This window comes from Martes martes (assembly GCF_963455335.1).
Source record: "Martes martes genome assembly, chromosome: 3".
NCBI lineage: Eukaryota > Metazoa > Chordata > Mammalia > Carnivora > Mustelidae > Martes > Martes martes.
Genome location: NC_137890.1, coordinates 172,495,280 through 172,513,284, shown reverse-complemented (window position 1 = coordinate 172,513,284; position 18,005 = coordinate 172,495,280). Strand labels below are relative to the sequence as shown.

Genomic DNA, 18,005 nt, shown 5'->3' with positions numbered 1-18,005 from the left:
TTACCTTCCCTCCATTTCCAACCCAAGCAATATTGTTAAAATGAATTATCATCACAATGATAGTAAAATGGACAAAAGACGTAGACATACCTTTCAGAAAAGATGAAATAAAAAAAGAAAAAAGAAACACAAAAACTTAATCAGTTAATTTAAGAAATGTCAATATTATATAGTTTTTATATGAATTAGCAATAATTTTCCCTAAGGCTTTTTACCTTTAGATATAATATAACTTACATGTTTATTATTTTTATTGTCCATGGTGTCCTCATGCTGGAATGCAGTCTCCACAAAGAAGGGAATTTTGTCTATTTTGTTCAAAGACATAAGAGCTGAAACTAGTGCCTGTCATGAAATAGACACTCAATGATAAATATTAGTTAAATAAACAGTTGACTGAATATATTGTTTTATTTTAGTTGATTTTTTTGTTTCAAGTTTTTATTTAAATTCTGGTTAGTTAACATATAGTATAGTAATGACTTCAGGAGCATAATTTAGTGATTCATCACTTACATACAATATGTAGTACTCATCAGCGCAAGTGCCCTCCTTAACACCCATCACTTATTTAACCCATCCCTGAATGTATTACATGTATTACACATGTGTATATGTATGGATGGATAGCATTAACAAGATTGTGGTGAATTGCGCACAGTATTATATGACAGGCAGTATATAAATTCATACATTTCTGAAGAGCAATCTGTGAAGAGGAATCATGTTTTATGTTAAGTATTTTATTCAAATTATTTATTTACATTTTTAGAACTGTGCTTTAAGGATATAATCAGTGAAATGCAGTTTTATAGACAGAAAAGTCTGTTCATAGCATTGATAAGCATAAGGAAAACAAATGTAACTGAATATTGAATAAAATATGGCATTCTTTCAAAATATACTAAATAGAATGAAAATGTAGTACACCACTATGTTAAATGAAAAATGGAGGGTGGATAATAGAATATGGTCTCAAATTTATAAAAATTGAGGGATGTAATATTATATCAAAGTGATAATAGTGATTATATCTGTGTGGTGAAAATAAGGTTTCTTTTAATTTTTTTCTTTGTAGTATATGGAATGCATGATATTTCTATATGAATATGTATTACTTTGTTAGTCAGAAAAATACTTCATTCATAAAAATTGGTTGTATCATTTTCTGACTCTAATATAACCTCCACAAGGGCAAAACTTTTTATCTGCTTTGTTCTTTGGTGGATTCCCCGTGCCTACAATAATGTTTGGGATAAAGTAGCTCTTATAAATATTTTTAAATAAATGAATGAATACACAAACAAATGATATACCTCCCTCTCTAAAGGCAGTTTTAAAGTATTAAGTATAAGTGGGTTGATTACTTCCTTCTTTTGTAGAGTTAAGCCATTAATCCATCCATTATTAAGTATTAATTAAGTACCTGTTTATAGCATATTTCCTTCCACTGCTGCTTTCTCATGGACTAAAAATGGTCTTTGATCTCCAGTTACAGTTGCTTGGCAAATGTGGATTATTCTGTAAGTGAGATTCAAAATAATTAAATGTTTTACCTTTAGTAAGTACCTTTAAATTAGCCCTGTGTCTTCAGGTTTAAGAAGAAAACCATAATTAATCCAATAACTTATGTTATTATTCTGTTTCCCAACGAAAGTGTTTTTGGTTCACCATTTATAGAGGACAAAGTAGTATAAGAATAATCACAGATTTGCTGACAATACTGTTGGGGGTGGAAACTTATTGAAAAAGGACAACTGACCAATAATATAAGACAATACCATATTGTACTTCATTGTAATTTAATAGGGGATATTTTTAAATAATTTTTCCATGTAGCATGCAGTTTAGACTTATGCAAATAGATATGTGCCTTATTTAACATTTTATCTTTTTTGCATGCTTTCTCAAAACTTAAATAGGAAATGAAGGACTTAAGGTAACTCCTGAGGGAATATAGCAGTAATATTTATGTTGTAATTTAGTATTAAATAATATGGTATTAATGCGTGCAGTGATATGGCTATTTTACACATAGCTCTTGCTTTTCCTTTTTCCTCTAGGATTCAGAATTTCCCACAGATATGCAACAAAATCCAAACCTGTATTTATGTAAAGAAAATATTGGTCCAGCAAAATTTGACTACAAGCTGAATAACATTTTTAGACTTCATGAACTTCCAGTGAGCTGGTAGGATTCTTGATCTTGAGTCTGATTCTTTTATTAATGCCTTTGAGATTCTATTGTCATGTCTAAATTGTGTTGCTCTTATAGCCATTCATGGTCGAAGTGGTTTGCTCTTAGCCTGCTTCCAAATTGCTACTCATAACAGCAAAAGAATCTGCTTATAGCTGCGTCAGGAATCTTTAAACTAATTGGTTTAGGCACTTGGTGGCAGTACAGACCAAGTGCACTATTGTGTGTATTTATTGTAGAGGTTGTAGTTTAGGCTTAAAATAAAGCACAGATGGTTTCCAGAGAGGTTTGTAGGATTTCTTTTAAAGATGGGATCTCAGCAACTATGCATTTCATTTGATTATTTTACCAATGTATGTTTTTTCCTCATTAACAAATCATTTATTTTGGCTTTTTTTTGAAGACTATAGTTTCGTGAACTATAATCACATCAGTATAAAGACAAAACTTATTACTTGGTATTTATTAAAATGCATTTTATAAATCTGCATATTTATATTCATAGGAAACTTATTTTAAGTCTTATAAAATTTTTACTAGTATTCAGTTTTTAAGAAAAATATTAATATAGACAATCTGTATATATATTCTATCATATAGTTCTGTGGTATATTAAAATTTTAAGAAGTAGTTTTTATATATGATCATGGATATATCATCTTGATTAAGGTTTAGGCAGTAATATTATTTCCTTAACTTTGTTCATATATTCCCAAGTTTATGCCATCGATCTTCAAGAAATTTTAGGTGTGTGAAAAATATGTGGCAAACATAATGTAATTGCTCCTATTATATTTAACGAGGACAAATGTCTCAAAATAAAATGCTGACCAACTCTAATAACTTACATACATTAACCTGTGCTGAGTTTTTTTTTTTTCTTCGTTTGCAAACTTTTCTCTGCTCCCAATGATTGGGTGTGTTACTTATTTTCTAAATCCTATGTGTTTGATTATTTCCATGTAGCAAGAATATTTATTGTCTATGTTATCTTACTTAAGAGTACAGCAGATATGATCCTATCTGCCCTGATCAAAATCAGTAAGTTGATGAATTGAAAGGGTCTATTAGTAAAGGAAGTCATAAAAATGACACATTCATATCTTAAGTATTCTACTTTGACTTAAAACAGTGCATTTGCATTCCCATGCCAGTCTTTTGATGTAAAGCCGTGGCTTTTTCTTTGATTAAGTGACTATTGATTAGAATGCCACACCATATTTCTTGCATAAGCTATACCAATAATGTATCATTTACATTTTCAGTTTCAATTTTGTGATTTCCTTAATCTGTATCAAGAACTTGAGACACTCGGAGATGATCCTCTCACCTTTCTGTAGCATGCATTTAATTTTCATTGACAGCAGTTCTCCTTATCACACTCATATTTCATCACCTTGATTGATCGCTAATTACATTACAATAGCAAACATGACTGACTTATAAGGAGGGTTAATGACAAACTCCTTGGAACTCTCTGTAATCAAGGATCTTAGCTGTTGGGAGTAGCCTGTGCTGGTCTACTTGGGCATGGTCTGAGAGCTCTGAATAGATAAGTACAATGAGCACAACTAGTGTGTTTTACGGAAAAAATAAGAAATGTTGGTCAATCCAACCATTAAGTGGAGGTTAAGGGAAAAACTTCTATTAAATGAAAATGAAGAGACGATAAGGAGGGAAATATTTAACTTTTAGTAAAAGACAAATTCTGAATTTCAGCTTTATTTCCAGCCTTTGGAAAGACAGCTGCCCTGGTAACTACTACTGCAACCCAGGAAATAATTTCTCTGCCACAGTCTTCACTAGTTAGCCCATTAGGAGAGAAGACTAACATTATAAGCTAGGCAGTAAAGAAAAGAAAACTCAATCACTAGTAGAAAGAATAATCACCAGTCTTCTAGAGTAACATACCTCAAAAGAAGATTAAGCTTTGACTTTGGGACAACTCATTTACCTGAGCCTTTTCTTTTTTTCTTTTTTTTAAATCTGAGACTTTTCTTGCCTGCCTTCATTTCCAGTTTGTCTCAGTTGCTACTTACTTATACCACCATTTCTTCATTGTCACATACTTGCTTCTATCCCCACCATTTTATTCTTCTATCTCTATACTGTCATTCTAGACTACCAACCATTAACTAGCCTTAATATAAAAATCAGTTATAAACTTTTAGTGTTGCTCAAATAATTTCATATTTTCTATTACTTTCAAAACCAAATCACTCATGCCCTACCCCCACGTACATGCAAAACGTTTGGTACTATATGGTTCTGTAATAAAATGTTTATTGTCTCCTTGATATATTTCTTTAAGGAATAAAGAAAAAGCTTTTGTTTTATAAGTAACTATTTATTTGTTTTTGTCAGTTACCATCAACAGAAATTAAATTCTTCCTCTGTGGTGTATAGATTTCTTAATCAAAATAACAATGATCATGATGATGATGATGATAATAAGGGTATCATAATAACAATAAGCATCTATAATTGCTAGAATTCAACTGGTTTATACATGCTATCTTTAACTTTTGTATTTCTGTAAGGCATTTATTATTTTCCCAATTCTCTTTCTCTCTCTCTCTCTCTCACACACACACACACACAGGCCTCAGAGATATTGAGAGTCATGGAGAAAGAATTTGTATCAGGTTTTGTTTACTCAAAAGCAAACTCCTAAATAGTAAAGAAGCCATGCAATTATTTTAAAGAAAAATACTGAGGAAACTGAGGAAATAGTATCTATTTTTACAATCAGGCATACAAGTTTGCCAGTAACATACAACTAAATTAGGTATGAGTTTGGCCAGTATCCTTTTTCTCCCTTGATAATTGCTTTAAACTTAAATATTAAAATAATTAATTAGATTATATTTATATGCAGAATTTGTTAATTATATGTTCTTTCCTTGGAAAACCAGATTTATTAAAAATGTATTTTTACTGTTTTTCTAACAAGGTCAAAATAAAATAAATGCATATTAAATTCCAGATAATTAAAAATTTTTAATGTCTTACCTAATTTGCATTTCTATAGAGTATAATTCCACAGGTTGAAGAACCAGAAGGATTTTAAATCAGATTAGTTAAGAGAGTTTTTAAGTTCTGATTTAGGTAGATGTCTTTTTCCTACTTTCACAGGATGCTTCCTTTCAGCATAGAAAATGTCCTTCAGTACCTTCCATTAGTTAAAAACACTTTTTTTCTCTTAGCCAGACAACCCTCCACCACACCTATGCTGTTTCCTCAGAAGCTGCTCTGCTCATTTTCACCAAAAAGGTTGGCAGCAGTGATGAAGGACCTAACATCCTCTACTTGTTCTTTCTGTTCTTTCTTCCAGTGGAGTTTCTGGAGTTTTCTTTCTTTCCTCTGCCCTGAAACTACTTTTGTCAGTCATTTGCTCTTTCAGTGCCCACCACTAGTGCCACTAACTTTTTTTTCTTTACCTCTCAGGTTCAGTCAAATCAACCTACCACACCTGCTTTTCTTCTCCTGACCCCATTATTTGTATGGTCCTGCTGACTCCCAAGCTGTCCCGCTCAGCACCTTCAGGGGGCTGTTCCTCTTCTGCCAGACTTCTGATTGATTGATTCTGCCTCCCTCCTCTCCTTCCTGGCTCACCCCTACAGCTTCTTCTTCTCGCTGCTGTACTTCCCCAGGTGGCTACTCCCATACTCAGGCTATAAATACTTCCCCATATGGTGATCATCCTCATGGTGATATCTCTACTATTGACTTCTCCCCTGAACTTGGGCATCTAATAAATTTCTCCAAATGGTCATGCCCAGAAAGAGTTCTCTCTTTTTTTTTTTTCCTGCCAGAAAACCTGGTTGTCTAATCTTCTCATTTTCGTAAAAGCAAAATGTGAACTTCTGTGAATTTACTCAAGCTAAAGTCCTAGGAGTCGTTGGGATTGCTCATTCTCCCGCCAGGCATTTGCCACCATTAAATCTACCAGTAAGTCTGACAGGCCCTTCCTCCAGAATACATTTACATATTTTCCCTATCTCTCACAGTATTGCAAAAGCCTACTAATTCGCCCTACCTTACCCTATAATAATTCACTCACTTCACAATAACCAAAAAGATCTTTTAAAAATATAAATCAGACTACAGGATTCCCTTCTTTAAACACAATAATGTCTTCCTCTTATTTAAAATAAAATCCAAACTTCATCCTGTGGCATACCAGACTTTGCAAGTTTCTCATGCCTACCTCTGGCCAGATACTCCCTCATACTCCCTACCCAGTACCCTCTGCTTCCTCAGTCTTCTCACTATTCTGCAAACATGCCACATTTACTCCTGCCCCGGGGCTGTATACTACTAGTTCTTCCCTCTACTTGTGTTGTTACATCTCTCATTTTTGCATCTGACTTTTTCATCTCTAATATATCAACTCAAATATCACCTACTCAGAGAGACAGTTCTTTTTTTTTTTTTTTTTTTGACACAGAGAGAGAGATCACAAGTAGGCAGAGCAGCAGGCAGAGAGAGAGGAGGAAGCAGGCTCCCCACCGAGCAGAGAACCCGATGTGGGGCTCGATCCCAGGACCCTGAGACCATGACCTGAGCCGAAGGCAGTGGCTTAACCCACTGAGCCACCCAGGCGCCCCAAGAGAGACAGTTCTTAAAAAATGTAACTAATACTTCTCTCTTCATTCCTCCAGTCATGCTCAATCCTGTCATTCTAGTCTGTCCTCATCATGGTTCTCCAGAGGCATGTCATGTAGCATAAATTTTAAAGTATTTTATAAAAGTTAAAAAAAAAAAAAAAGAAGAAGAAGAAGAACATGAAATGTCAGTGCTTTTCTAGTTTATCTGGCAAAGACTGGCTAGATGCTCACCACCCCAGTTTTCTCTTCCTTGGGCACATTGGAAGATTGTATCTCCCAGACTTCTGAACTAAGCTAAGCTATGTGATACCAATTCTGACCAAAGCCAGTGTACACTACTTCCAGATCCAAACCCAAAGGCTTCCACTGGTATTATGCTGTCTCCATCCTCATTTTCCTACCTGGAATCAAAGGGCTTTGAATGTGATGAGTCACATGCTAGAAGGAACATGTGTTCTTGATTCATTTGTTGCCTGGTAAGTTCCTGACCTTCATCTAGCTTTGTCTGTGGTACTGCTTTAATTGCCTTGACCAATGCACTATATTTCTGTTAGGCTATGTAAGAGGAATGAAAACAGATGAGTTAGGCTATGTAAGAGGAATGAAATAAAATTTAAAAAGACAGTACTTTCATATTTACTCATTCATTTAAGAAAAATTATTGAGCATTTGTCAGGCACTATTGTGGGCTATTAACCAAATACACAAAAATCTGTCCCCAGGGAGCTTGTATCTGTGGTAAGAAACAGGTAACAAACCAATATAAACACATCTATGCTACAGTATGTTTGATGGCCATGAACACTGGAGAAAAACATAAAGCAGAACACAGGGAAATGAAGTGCAGGGTGGTTTTAAATCAGGTTTAAAGAGAGAAGCCAAGGTTGTTCTGAGAAGGTGACATATAATGGAAACCTGAAGTAAGTGAGGAGGTGAGAAATACAGAGAACTAAGGATGGAAATTAGAGTTGGGGGAACAGCAAATGCAAAGCCCTTAAGATGAGAACATGTCCAAAATGTTCCAACAAGGAGATTAGAATAAACAGAGTAGGAGAGCTTAGAAAGGGGGAGGAGAAAATGAAGTTAGGTACTTGGGGACCAAAAATGATTTGACTTAAGGGCCTTCTAGATGGTAGTAAAGAGAATATTGAATTTTATTCTGAGAATGCTGGAAAGCTGTTAGAGGATTTTGAGAAGAATTACCTGATTTTATTTACATAACAAGATCACTATGACTGCTGGGTAGAAATTAGACTGCCATAGGGGCTAAGGGTAGATAGAAGCTGGCAGACTGGTTAGAAACTATTTCATTTTTTGAAGAGAGTTATGAAGATTTTCTGGGCTAGGATGACAATGGCATAGAGGCTAAATGGTAAGATTTTTTCTTTCTTCTTTTTTTTATGAAAAAGCAACAGGATTTTCTGATAGGCTGGATGTAGTATGAGGGGATTTAAAGATGAGTCTGAGATTTTTGGTCAGAGCCAATGAGGATACAGCGGCCATTAATTTTTAAGGGAAAAGCTAAGGGAAGGGAAGCTTTGGAATCTGGAGCTGGGCATTTTATGTTTGGTATGACTATTAAACTTGCAAGTAGGCTTATATTTGGATGAGACCTCTTAGAGTGTACTGTGAACACAATCACAACTGTGTGTACCATCTGGCAAGTGGTTAGGTTCATGTTAGTACTATTTCATGCCCTTCCATGGAAGCAGACACCAGAAATAAAGGACTAAATAACTTCTAATAAAAAAAGGAGACATTTAAAAGTGTAATTTTTAAATAAAGGTCAGTATAAAGCTGAATTTCTCTTATTGATTTGGCTGTAAATTATATGGGCTTATAAGAAACTGCTAGTTATATTTTAAAACATGAGTTTTCAAATTAAATATTTAATTATTTTTATAACTATATATTTAACTGGTATTTTATAACATATATTTAAAATAAATTTAAGTGGTACTGTGATTGGTATGATGTTTGTATTCTCCAAACAGGCAAAGAACTTGCAGTTTCTTGAAGCTTCAAGCAAATTCTCCTTAGGAGGATAATAATTATATACAGATAAAAATGTGTGTAATCATTACTTATAAGTAGTGTACAGAATAATTTAAAACACTTTTTATACTATGAAGATATATTCTGTTGGTTTTATAGTTTACTATCAACATAATAAGGCATTCGGTTAACTTCCATTAAATAATGATAATATTTATGCCACTACCTTTTAAGAAGGAAGAGGTACTTGAATTTACAGTAAATGTAAACATGCATTTTAATGATGTGTTTATCTTCTTGGGTGTGTTTCATGAATAAATATATCATCTAATTAAGAGATTAGATTTTCAATTTATTTTGGATTGTCTTTAGTGCCCTTGCATGTATCTGTCTTTAGGTTTAAACCAACTTTGTTTAGACACTTTGGGTTTGTTGAGCAGCTGTCATCTTCCAGAAGGCATTCTGATTTGATTTTTGGGTCAACTTACAGCTAAAATTATGGAAAGGTCTTCTCATTGGTCACAGATGATGCACAAAGCATTTTCAATTCTGGTGTTTCATATACTCAGAGAGAAGACAGTTGCCCTTCTAGGGCTATAACAGTTTTTCATTCTGTTTTAATTATCTAGATCCATAGTAATGACCACAGTTACTTACAAGAAGGCATTGTTGGACACATTATAATTATATATAGCAATTATTTGTAGTGCCAACAATATATAAAAATCCCACCTATTAACTAATGTTGGTAAAAACAAAACTATGCTTGTCTCCCTTAGGACATCCAGGTTTCAGTTTTTGGACCAAACAAGTCATTTACTTTTCACATAAAACTGTTTCTGGAATATATTATTATGATAAGGCAAGTCAAATTCCACGAAATGACTTTGTAGTGATAATATTCCAGTAAATATGGAAACCATGTCTCACTTCACTTTCTTGCTTAGCTAAATATGGGTACTGCCTAATACCTACTGTGTGATAGAAAGGGAAATGAAAGTTAAAACAAAGATTAATCTTTGTAATATAGAATGTCAGGGAAGATGGTTTAGAACAAGTACCAATATACATGTTTGTTTTATTTAGTATTTTATTTAGTATTTCAAACTACATTATATTCACACCTATACTCATAATTCAGTTTAAGTAATTAGTGACAAGACTTGATGATGTGTGATTAATCAGTGGTTCCAGAGATTTCTGCTATTACTTGCTATTACGGCTATTACTCTGCTATTACTCTGCTATTACTTGCCTCACTTAAACTTGCCAAGACCTTTTTAAAAGTTGATACATGTGGAATGGTATCTAATAATTTATTTTTTCTTGCTATTTACAATTATATGATGAATGGATTGTGAACATTGTGCTTGTGCTGATGGGTTTAAATCTTAAACAATTCCAGCAATTTTTATATGACCATGACTAGGTTGATATTGTCATATTCATTTTATAATATTGCTTTATTCTTATTAATGGTTTTCACAACCTAAGAGTAAATAATGGAACTTTTTATCAAATTTATGCACCCAACATATTTAACAATATTTATGCCCAGAATTCAACTTCAACTTAAAACTACTGACATTATCTCAAGGCAATGACTGTTAACTGAGAGTACCTCATAAAATAGGACATTCCAACTTGCATGTTTTGTGAGCACGTCAAATTTAGGAGGTCTCAAAGCCAATTTCCTTTTTCTACCATCCTCTTCCCTCCACCCTCCCCTTCTTCTTTCTTCCATTTTGGTTAGTGACATTATCATCCATATAATTACCTAAGATGATCTGTGAATCTTAAGTCATTTTTACCACTTACTACTATATTCAGTCAATCACTTAAGACCATGTATTCTATATCCAAAATGAATTGAGCAGCCATTTATTTCAAAGTCCATCATCTGTCACTAAGCTCCCCTAATAGCTTCCTACTAGTCTTTCTTCCTCCAGTTGTCCCTCCAAATAGAACTTATCTCCTCTACTACCATTATAGTAATCTTTCTAAAAATGACTTTTTAAATTTCTGCTTTAAAATCTTTAATTGTATTTTAAAACCTCAAGACACAGTTGACTCTTCCCAATCTAGCTCCAGCCTATTTTTCTAGCTCTGTTGTACTCCCTTGCCTCTATAACACTATCATTTGGTGAAGTCTTTTCACATGTTCATATCTTGGCTCATATTCCTTTGGCTGGAATATATGTACCTCCTTTTCGCTCTTTGCAAATACTCAAGCAACCTAAAAAAAATTCCTATCTGTAAACCAAACCTCCTTTATTTTATTATTTTTTTAAAGATTTTATTTATTTGACAGGCAGAGATCACAAGTAGGCAGAGAGGCAGGCAGAGAGGGAGGGGGAAGCAGGCTCCCTGCTGAGCAGAGACCCCCCCCCGATGCGGGGCTCGATCCCAGGACCCTGAGATCATGACCTGAGTCGAAGGCAGAGGCTTAACCCACTGAGCCACCCAGGCACCCCCCAAACCTCCTTTCTGTTCTCTTGGTACTAAATACATAATATAAGAGCACATATGTCCTGTTGAATCCCATGATGTGTCTATTTCTCCCAACCTCTCATCAAGGATCTTGACGACATAGATCATGTCTCATTATGAATAGCACCTGACATAGAGGACTTACACAGTATATGTTGAAGGAATGAGTGCATGGATTTGAGTGAAAATATTGTGTGTGGTCGTAATTCTCTAGCCAACTTTTAAAAATATAGTATCCACTTATAATCTAGGTATCACCTGATGTCACCTTATCCTTTAAATTCAATTTCACAGCGGTTTCTGTGAATGCCTGTGATCTAAGTTTCCTACTTATAGTCATCCTCTGTGCCAACAGGAAGGCTATAAACAGTTCTGAGAATGACTTTGGTCATGCACTTACAGCTCAGTTCTCTCACATTTTGTGGGAGGTACAAAAGACACTCCCTTTAATACTGCCGCTTTATTTGCCTGACAGTGGTTTCCTTGCTCTTGCGTGTTTGTCTCCTGGCCATCCTCATATGTATTTTCTTCTCCCAGTTCCTAGACATCTGATTTTTTAGAAATATTCCTAACACACTCACTGGATTCTTGACTCTTTTGCTTTTCCCTCACATACTTGGCCTTCTCGATTTGCTTCAGAAATCTGACAGCTGAGTACCTTTTAACCCTGACCTTAGTGACCCAGAACCTGTGCTTTCACTCAGTCATCTCCCAGATCTATTCCTTAGCTGTCCAGCCTGATTTTCCATATTTTTCTCCAGTTGAGGAGTGAGGATATTCCTGAAAAATCTAAAGAATGGTTTTGCGAAAAATTGAACAAGTACAAATTTAGAAAATAATTGCTTATTCTTTTAAAAAATATATATTTATTTAAGAGAGAGAGAGAGAGGGAGGGAGGAAGCATGGGAGAGGGGAGGGTCAAAGGGAGAAGTAGACTCTCCACTAAGCAGGGAGCACAACATAGGACTCCATTCAGGGACTCTGGGATCATGACCTGTGCCTAAGGCAGAGGCTTAATGGACTGAGCCACCCAGGTGCCCTCTATGCCTATTCTTAAATGATTCCATGTACTAAGGACTTTTCAACTGATAAAGAATACATGAGAAGGAAATTAGGCATTTTGGGTATCCCCAACATATGAATGTCTTAGATATGGGGTAAGGGATAGTAAAAGTACAGTTAAAATCCCATTTCTTTTCCAATGGGATCATTACTGAGGAGGAGGAGAATTGATTTGACCAAGGCGCAGGACATGATTGGGTCAGATTGCTGAAACTTAGAGCTATATGTGAAAGGAAAATAAATTGTTTTCAGCTGGAAGAAACACACCCTTCCCCCTTGATTTTCTTCATTTTTTCAATAATTATATATCAAATTTCTACCATGTATCGGACTGTTCTAAACATTGGGAATGAAATGATGAAAGAGAGAGACAGATTGATTTATTTCCCAGTTTCTATTTATCATTACAGCAGTAAGACCTAGGGACCTAATTATTGACAGTGAGACTGGAAGAAGTGGTTGGAAGAGGATTGGTGTTATTTTAGGCATTAGGGCAGCCTTTCAGGGAGAAGGACAAAGGAGTCCAGCTGTCACATGTGGGAATAGAGATTAAATAGCTTGAATTTACTGAGTGTTCTTTCTGAACATTTTTCTCCAGAAGGTGCTGAGTGCCTGAGTAAGGATTTGGGCCTTCTAGTTTCCAAACAGCACTAGTTCCCGATCACATCAGAGTAATGTCTGGAAAGTATGGTGGGGTAGGGTAGCGGTGGGAAGAGGTATATTTGAACTGTGTGTGTCAAGCATAATGAGAAATATGATTTATGATATAGAATGAAGGCTTTTTCTATGTAAATACAGGGTAATTCTACAGGAGGAGGGGGAGAGAGCGACCTTTTCCATAGGGAAACAGTAACTGTAAATTTCTGATCTCAATATGAAGTTCTAGATAAAATCTTTCAAACTCGTGGTGTCTGAGACAGTTCTTGCAACTGACATTGCTACTGTGTAGGTTTTATCATTTTATTTTATTATGTTAAACCAGATTCATATCAAAGATTTCTCAAGGGGTCTAACAAATTGGTGATAAGTTGGATAATACTTACCTTGATTTACTAATAATATTGAACATTTCTTGAACTGATAATACCAACTGCATGAGAAATTGTGTTCTAGGAGTAGAAAGAACTTATCTACATTTTCTTTACATTTATCCTTAAGGAAATGCAAACAACCAATGTAAGCCTTGGTGAAACAAAAAATTATATCTATTTCTAAAATTTTCCATCTTTTCTTCCTAATGTTCTTTTATTTAAAATATTGTTAGGAACTACCATAATAATGCCAACAATTCTCCAGAAGAAGCCAAATGTTCTGTATATATTTAGGTGGGAGAAATGGTTGATAAATAACTGTATCACAATTTCTTGGGGGTAATTTTGAGACTTTTATTTTCTTTTAGGAAGAGTATACAGCAGTCATTTAAATCCAGTTGTCTAGTATATAAAATAGAATATTTTTTTCCTTTTGTGCTTGGTAGAAAATATACATTTATTTGTATTATTTTAGTAGGTATTTAAAGTAGACACTTGATTGATTATACTAAATTCTTGTTATTCTAGGAAACTAATATTATTGATGTCAATTTTTATTGCTAGGTATCTTGAGGTTTAGCTATTTTTCTTTTTAAAAGGAAACCAACAGGAGAAAAATGATGAAAATTGTTAACTCACAGATTTAGGGACTGGTTTAGTCCAAATGAAGTGAAGTCTTAAGCTTTAAGTGATTTAAGAATTACATGAATTTATCTTTGGTCAGCTGGATATTTCTAAAGTGACTTGTCATTTAAATAATGACTTTTAGCATGGAGTAGTATGCAGTAACTAAATTTTTTTTTTTTTTGCATTTCAAAAGTTTTACCTTTTATACAAAGAGCCACAGTAAATAATTTGTTTTTTTATTGATTACCTTACTGTAAAGTCATTTAACTCAAACTCTAAACTTCAAAATAGTAAGCTAAATAAAATAATGCTTTATGAACTAGTTTCTCTTTACTGTAGATCAGCTAACATTTGTTCTTAAATCTTGGATGCTGCCCATACAACAATAATCACAGTGAACATCTACTGAGAAGTAGAGCTAATCACAGTATTAAAGGCTTCTCACATATTGTCTCAATTGATCCACATTAAAATTCCTTAATATAGCACTTGTTACTTACCTGTTTTACAGTGGAGAATCTGAGGTGTCAGAATGTTTGGTACCTTACTCTTCATTGTTGCTGTGTGTTTGTTTTATCTATATTCACGATTTATGTGAAACTTTGATTGTTGTTAAAAAGTATAAACTTAGGAAAGCACTACAGGTTAGTGGTTAAGAATACAAAGGCTATTGATCGCTGGCCTGTGTTCAGATTGTGGTTCTCGTACATACTGAACCTGTGATCTTGAGCAAGTTACTTAACCTATTTATTTCTATTTCTTTGCAGTAGCTCTGTGATCTTGGACAAATTATTTAACCTCTGTTTACTTCTAATCTAAAAAAAAAGAGTATTATTATTATTATAATACCCTATTCCCATGGCTGTTATGATGTTTAAGGGAATTAATATTTGTAAATAACTCATGACATTATAAATTCTAAATGTTAATAATAAAAAACTTAAAGATCTAAGAAGAGTGGCTAAATTATATCACTTCCATTAGGAAATTACTGAAGGTAGAACAAATTTTGTAATTTTTGGTAAGGATACTCTATATTTCAAGATGGCAGTTTTCTGGGTTTATTGAGGAATTTAGTAATATGAGGCTTGACTTAAAAAGAAATATTTTTTTAGGGACACCTGGGTGGCTCAGTGGGTTAAGCCTCTGCCTTCAGCTCAGGTCATGATCCCGGGATCCTGGGATCGAGCCCCACATCGGGCTCCTTGCTCGGCGAGGAGCCTGCTTCCCTCTCTCTCTCTCTGCCTGCCTCTCTGCCTACTTGTGATCTCTCTCTCCGTCAAATAAATAAATAAAATCTTTTAAAAAAATATTTTTTTAGATTATTTTACCTCAGTCGTTAAAGGAATTAAGAAATATCATGATGTTACCCAAACCTAGTGGAATAAAAGCATACCTTTACTTATACTCTGTATTGTCAAAAATTATTTAAAGGAGTTAAAATATACATTTATACAGTAATTAGTAAAATAAAATAAAATAGTTAAGAAACATTTAAAAAAAGTAAAAGTTGGAATGACAGTTTTTTGTTCTTTAAGAAAAACTCAGTTTTTCCTTTTTATGTGGGAAGAAATCCAGTCCTTTCTACCATATATTTCTTCCCTGCTGTGTTTATTCCCTTGTGTCTCCTTTACCTTAACAAAGAACACTTCACTTCTGGCAGTTCTGTCTACAAGTTCTGTGGGAGTTTTTCCCCACACCAGGCAATTCTCTATGACACCAGATGGGTGTCCTACTTCAACTCAATTCTGACACTGTGTACTCGGAGAAAGATTCCATAGGGCAGGGTTTCAGTCCTATAAGACTATTTTTCTCGGGCCCCCACACCTACCCCATTCCCCACTTCTGACACCAATCACAAGCCCAAATTATTTGTCTGTACTTTGGCTGACATTTGGTTTATTTGCTAGAATGGCTTACAGAACTCAGGGAAAAACTTATATTTACCAGTTTATTAAAGGATATGATAAAGGATACAAATAAACATCCAGATGAAGAGATACATAGGGCCAGGTCTGGGAGGGTCCTGGAAAAAGATTCTCTCTCCATGGACTTAGGGTCCATCACTTTCCCAGCATGAGGAGGTGTTCACCAACCTGGGAGCTTTCTGAACCCTAAACTTTTAGGATTTTATGAGGGTTTCATCATGTAGGCATGACTCATCATTAATCCCATTTTTAGCCTCTCCTGCTTCTCAAGAGAATGGGGGTAGGGCTGAACATCCTAAGCTTCTAATTATGTGTTGGCCTTTCTGATGACCAGCCCTCACCCAGGAGCCATTCAGGAGCCCAGAGTTGCCTAATTAGAATGAAAGACTGCTATCACCCAGGAACATGTGTTCCTTGTGTCAGGAACTGGGGTCAAAGACCAAATATTAAAACAAAAGATGCTCCTAGTATTTTTTTTTTAAAGAAGCTTTTTTTTTTTTTTTTAAGACTTTATTTATTTATTTGACAGACTACAAGTAGGTAGAGAGGCAGGCAGAGAGAGAGAGGAGGAAGCAGGCTCCCTGTTGAGCAGAGAGCCTGATACGATGCGGGGCTTGATCCCAGGACCTGATCCCCAGAATCCTGGGATCATGACCTGAGCTGAAGGCAGAGACTTTAACCCACTGAGCCACCCAGGCGCCCCTGCTCCTAGTATTCTTATAATTTCCAAGGGTTTTAGGAGCTCTGTGCCAGGAACCAGGGACAGAGAACAATATGTATTTTCTATTATCTCACAATTATACAAAATCTATATCAAGTGATACTGACCATTTTCTGTAGATAGACCATAACTTTGACTTGATGTTTTTAGCAGTCACCCATTTAAAAAAAGAAGAAAAGTTTCACCACCTTTACATTCTCACCTTTATAATTTCAGGAAAAGAAGACATTGAGTGGGAAATTCAGCCTTTGTCCTTAAGTTATAGATTAGCTCTTATAAAAGAATCATTTCCCATTAGGAGCTACCTGCTCTAAAGTTGACAAACCTGATTCCTCCAGTCTGGGGAAGATCCCATCTAGTCTGTCTAATTTGATTTTGGTTACATCATTCCATTCTGAATGATTTTCAAAGAGTGCCCATTGTCCACAGCAAAGAAAGTTTAAACTCTTAAGCGATACTCCGAAGACCTTTACTTATCTAGTTCCTGCTTACCTCTTCAACTCTTTCTCTCTACACACTATATACTCTGGATGTTTCAACAACTGGACCTCTTCATATCGCAGTGGCCGAAGACAGAAAATTAGATTATGTTGATTGGGCTCAGCTATTTGGTTTTGTTTTCTGTGGTTCAGCTGATGTCACTCACTCAGCTGTACTCAGCATGTGAATGTAAATTTCCAGCTGACTTGTTTGGTGTCTCAGTCTCCTATTATCCCTCCTCCTCTTCTCTTCTTCTCTTTCATTCTATAGAATTTCTTCATGTGACCCCCATCCCTCAGCAAGATTTCCTGGATTGCCTTTTAGTATGATAGCTGGCTTCTCAAACTTAGGAAACAGAAGTTAGTGCTTCTCTTAGTATGTGAGCCCTGGGCCTCTAAGTCCCAGAGTGATTTTTGTTAGATTCTATTGGTGAATCACAGGCTAGCCAAGATTCAAGGGGTGGGAAATAGATTCCTTTTGATAGATGGAGTGGCATGTGCACACACTGAGAGATGGACTTTTTGGACCATTTTTTAATGTTATCTACCCTACCAACCATACTGATTTTAATTAATTACATTCATTTCCTGAACATAGCATTGTTTGTCTTGATTTCAAGTGTCGTATAATCTGCTTCAACTGCCTAAAGCACTTGTATTCATAGTACCATGTCCTTCAAGAAGCCTTACTTGACCTAACAAATTTAGATTACTTTCCCCTTCCCATGGAATCCCACAAGCGGTAGTCATTTTTTTTTTTTAAATCAAAGTTTCTATCATAGTTACCAACTTATATGTCTGAGTATCTGAATCTCCTTCTGCTTATCAGTTTCTTGGGAAAAGTTGCAGGCCTTCTTTACCATAA

At 35.0% G+C, this 18,005-nt stretch overlaps 1 protein-coding gene across 2 annotated transcripts in view; it reads left to right on the top strand.

Annotated features, from left to right (window-relative positions):
• The window catches only part of SPAG16 (sperm associated antigen 16), a gene marked incomplete at both ends in the record, with an annotated part of 1,046,083 nt that overhangs the window by 137,696 nt on the left and 890,382 nt on the right, over positions 1-18,005 (top strand). For both annotated transcript variants that reach the window (XM_080799476.1, XM_080799475.1), the window contains one exon: positions 2,064-2,191. In XM_080799476.1, the coding sequence (XP_080655602.1) occupies positions 2,064-2,191 (128 nt within the window). The remainder of the gene's footprint in view (positions 1-2,063; positions 2,192-18,005) is intronic.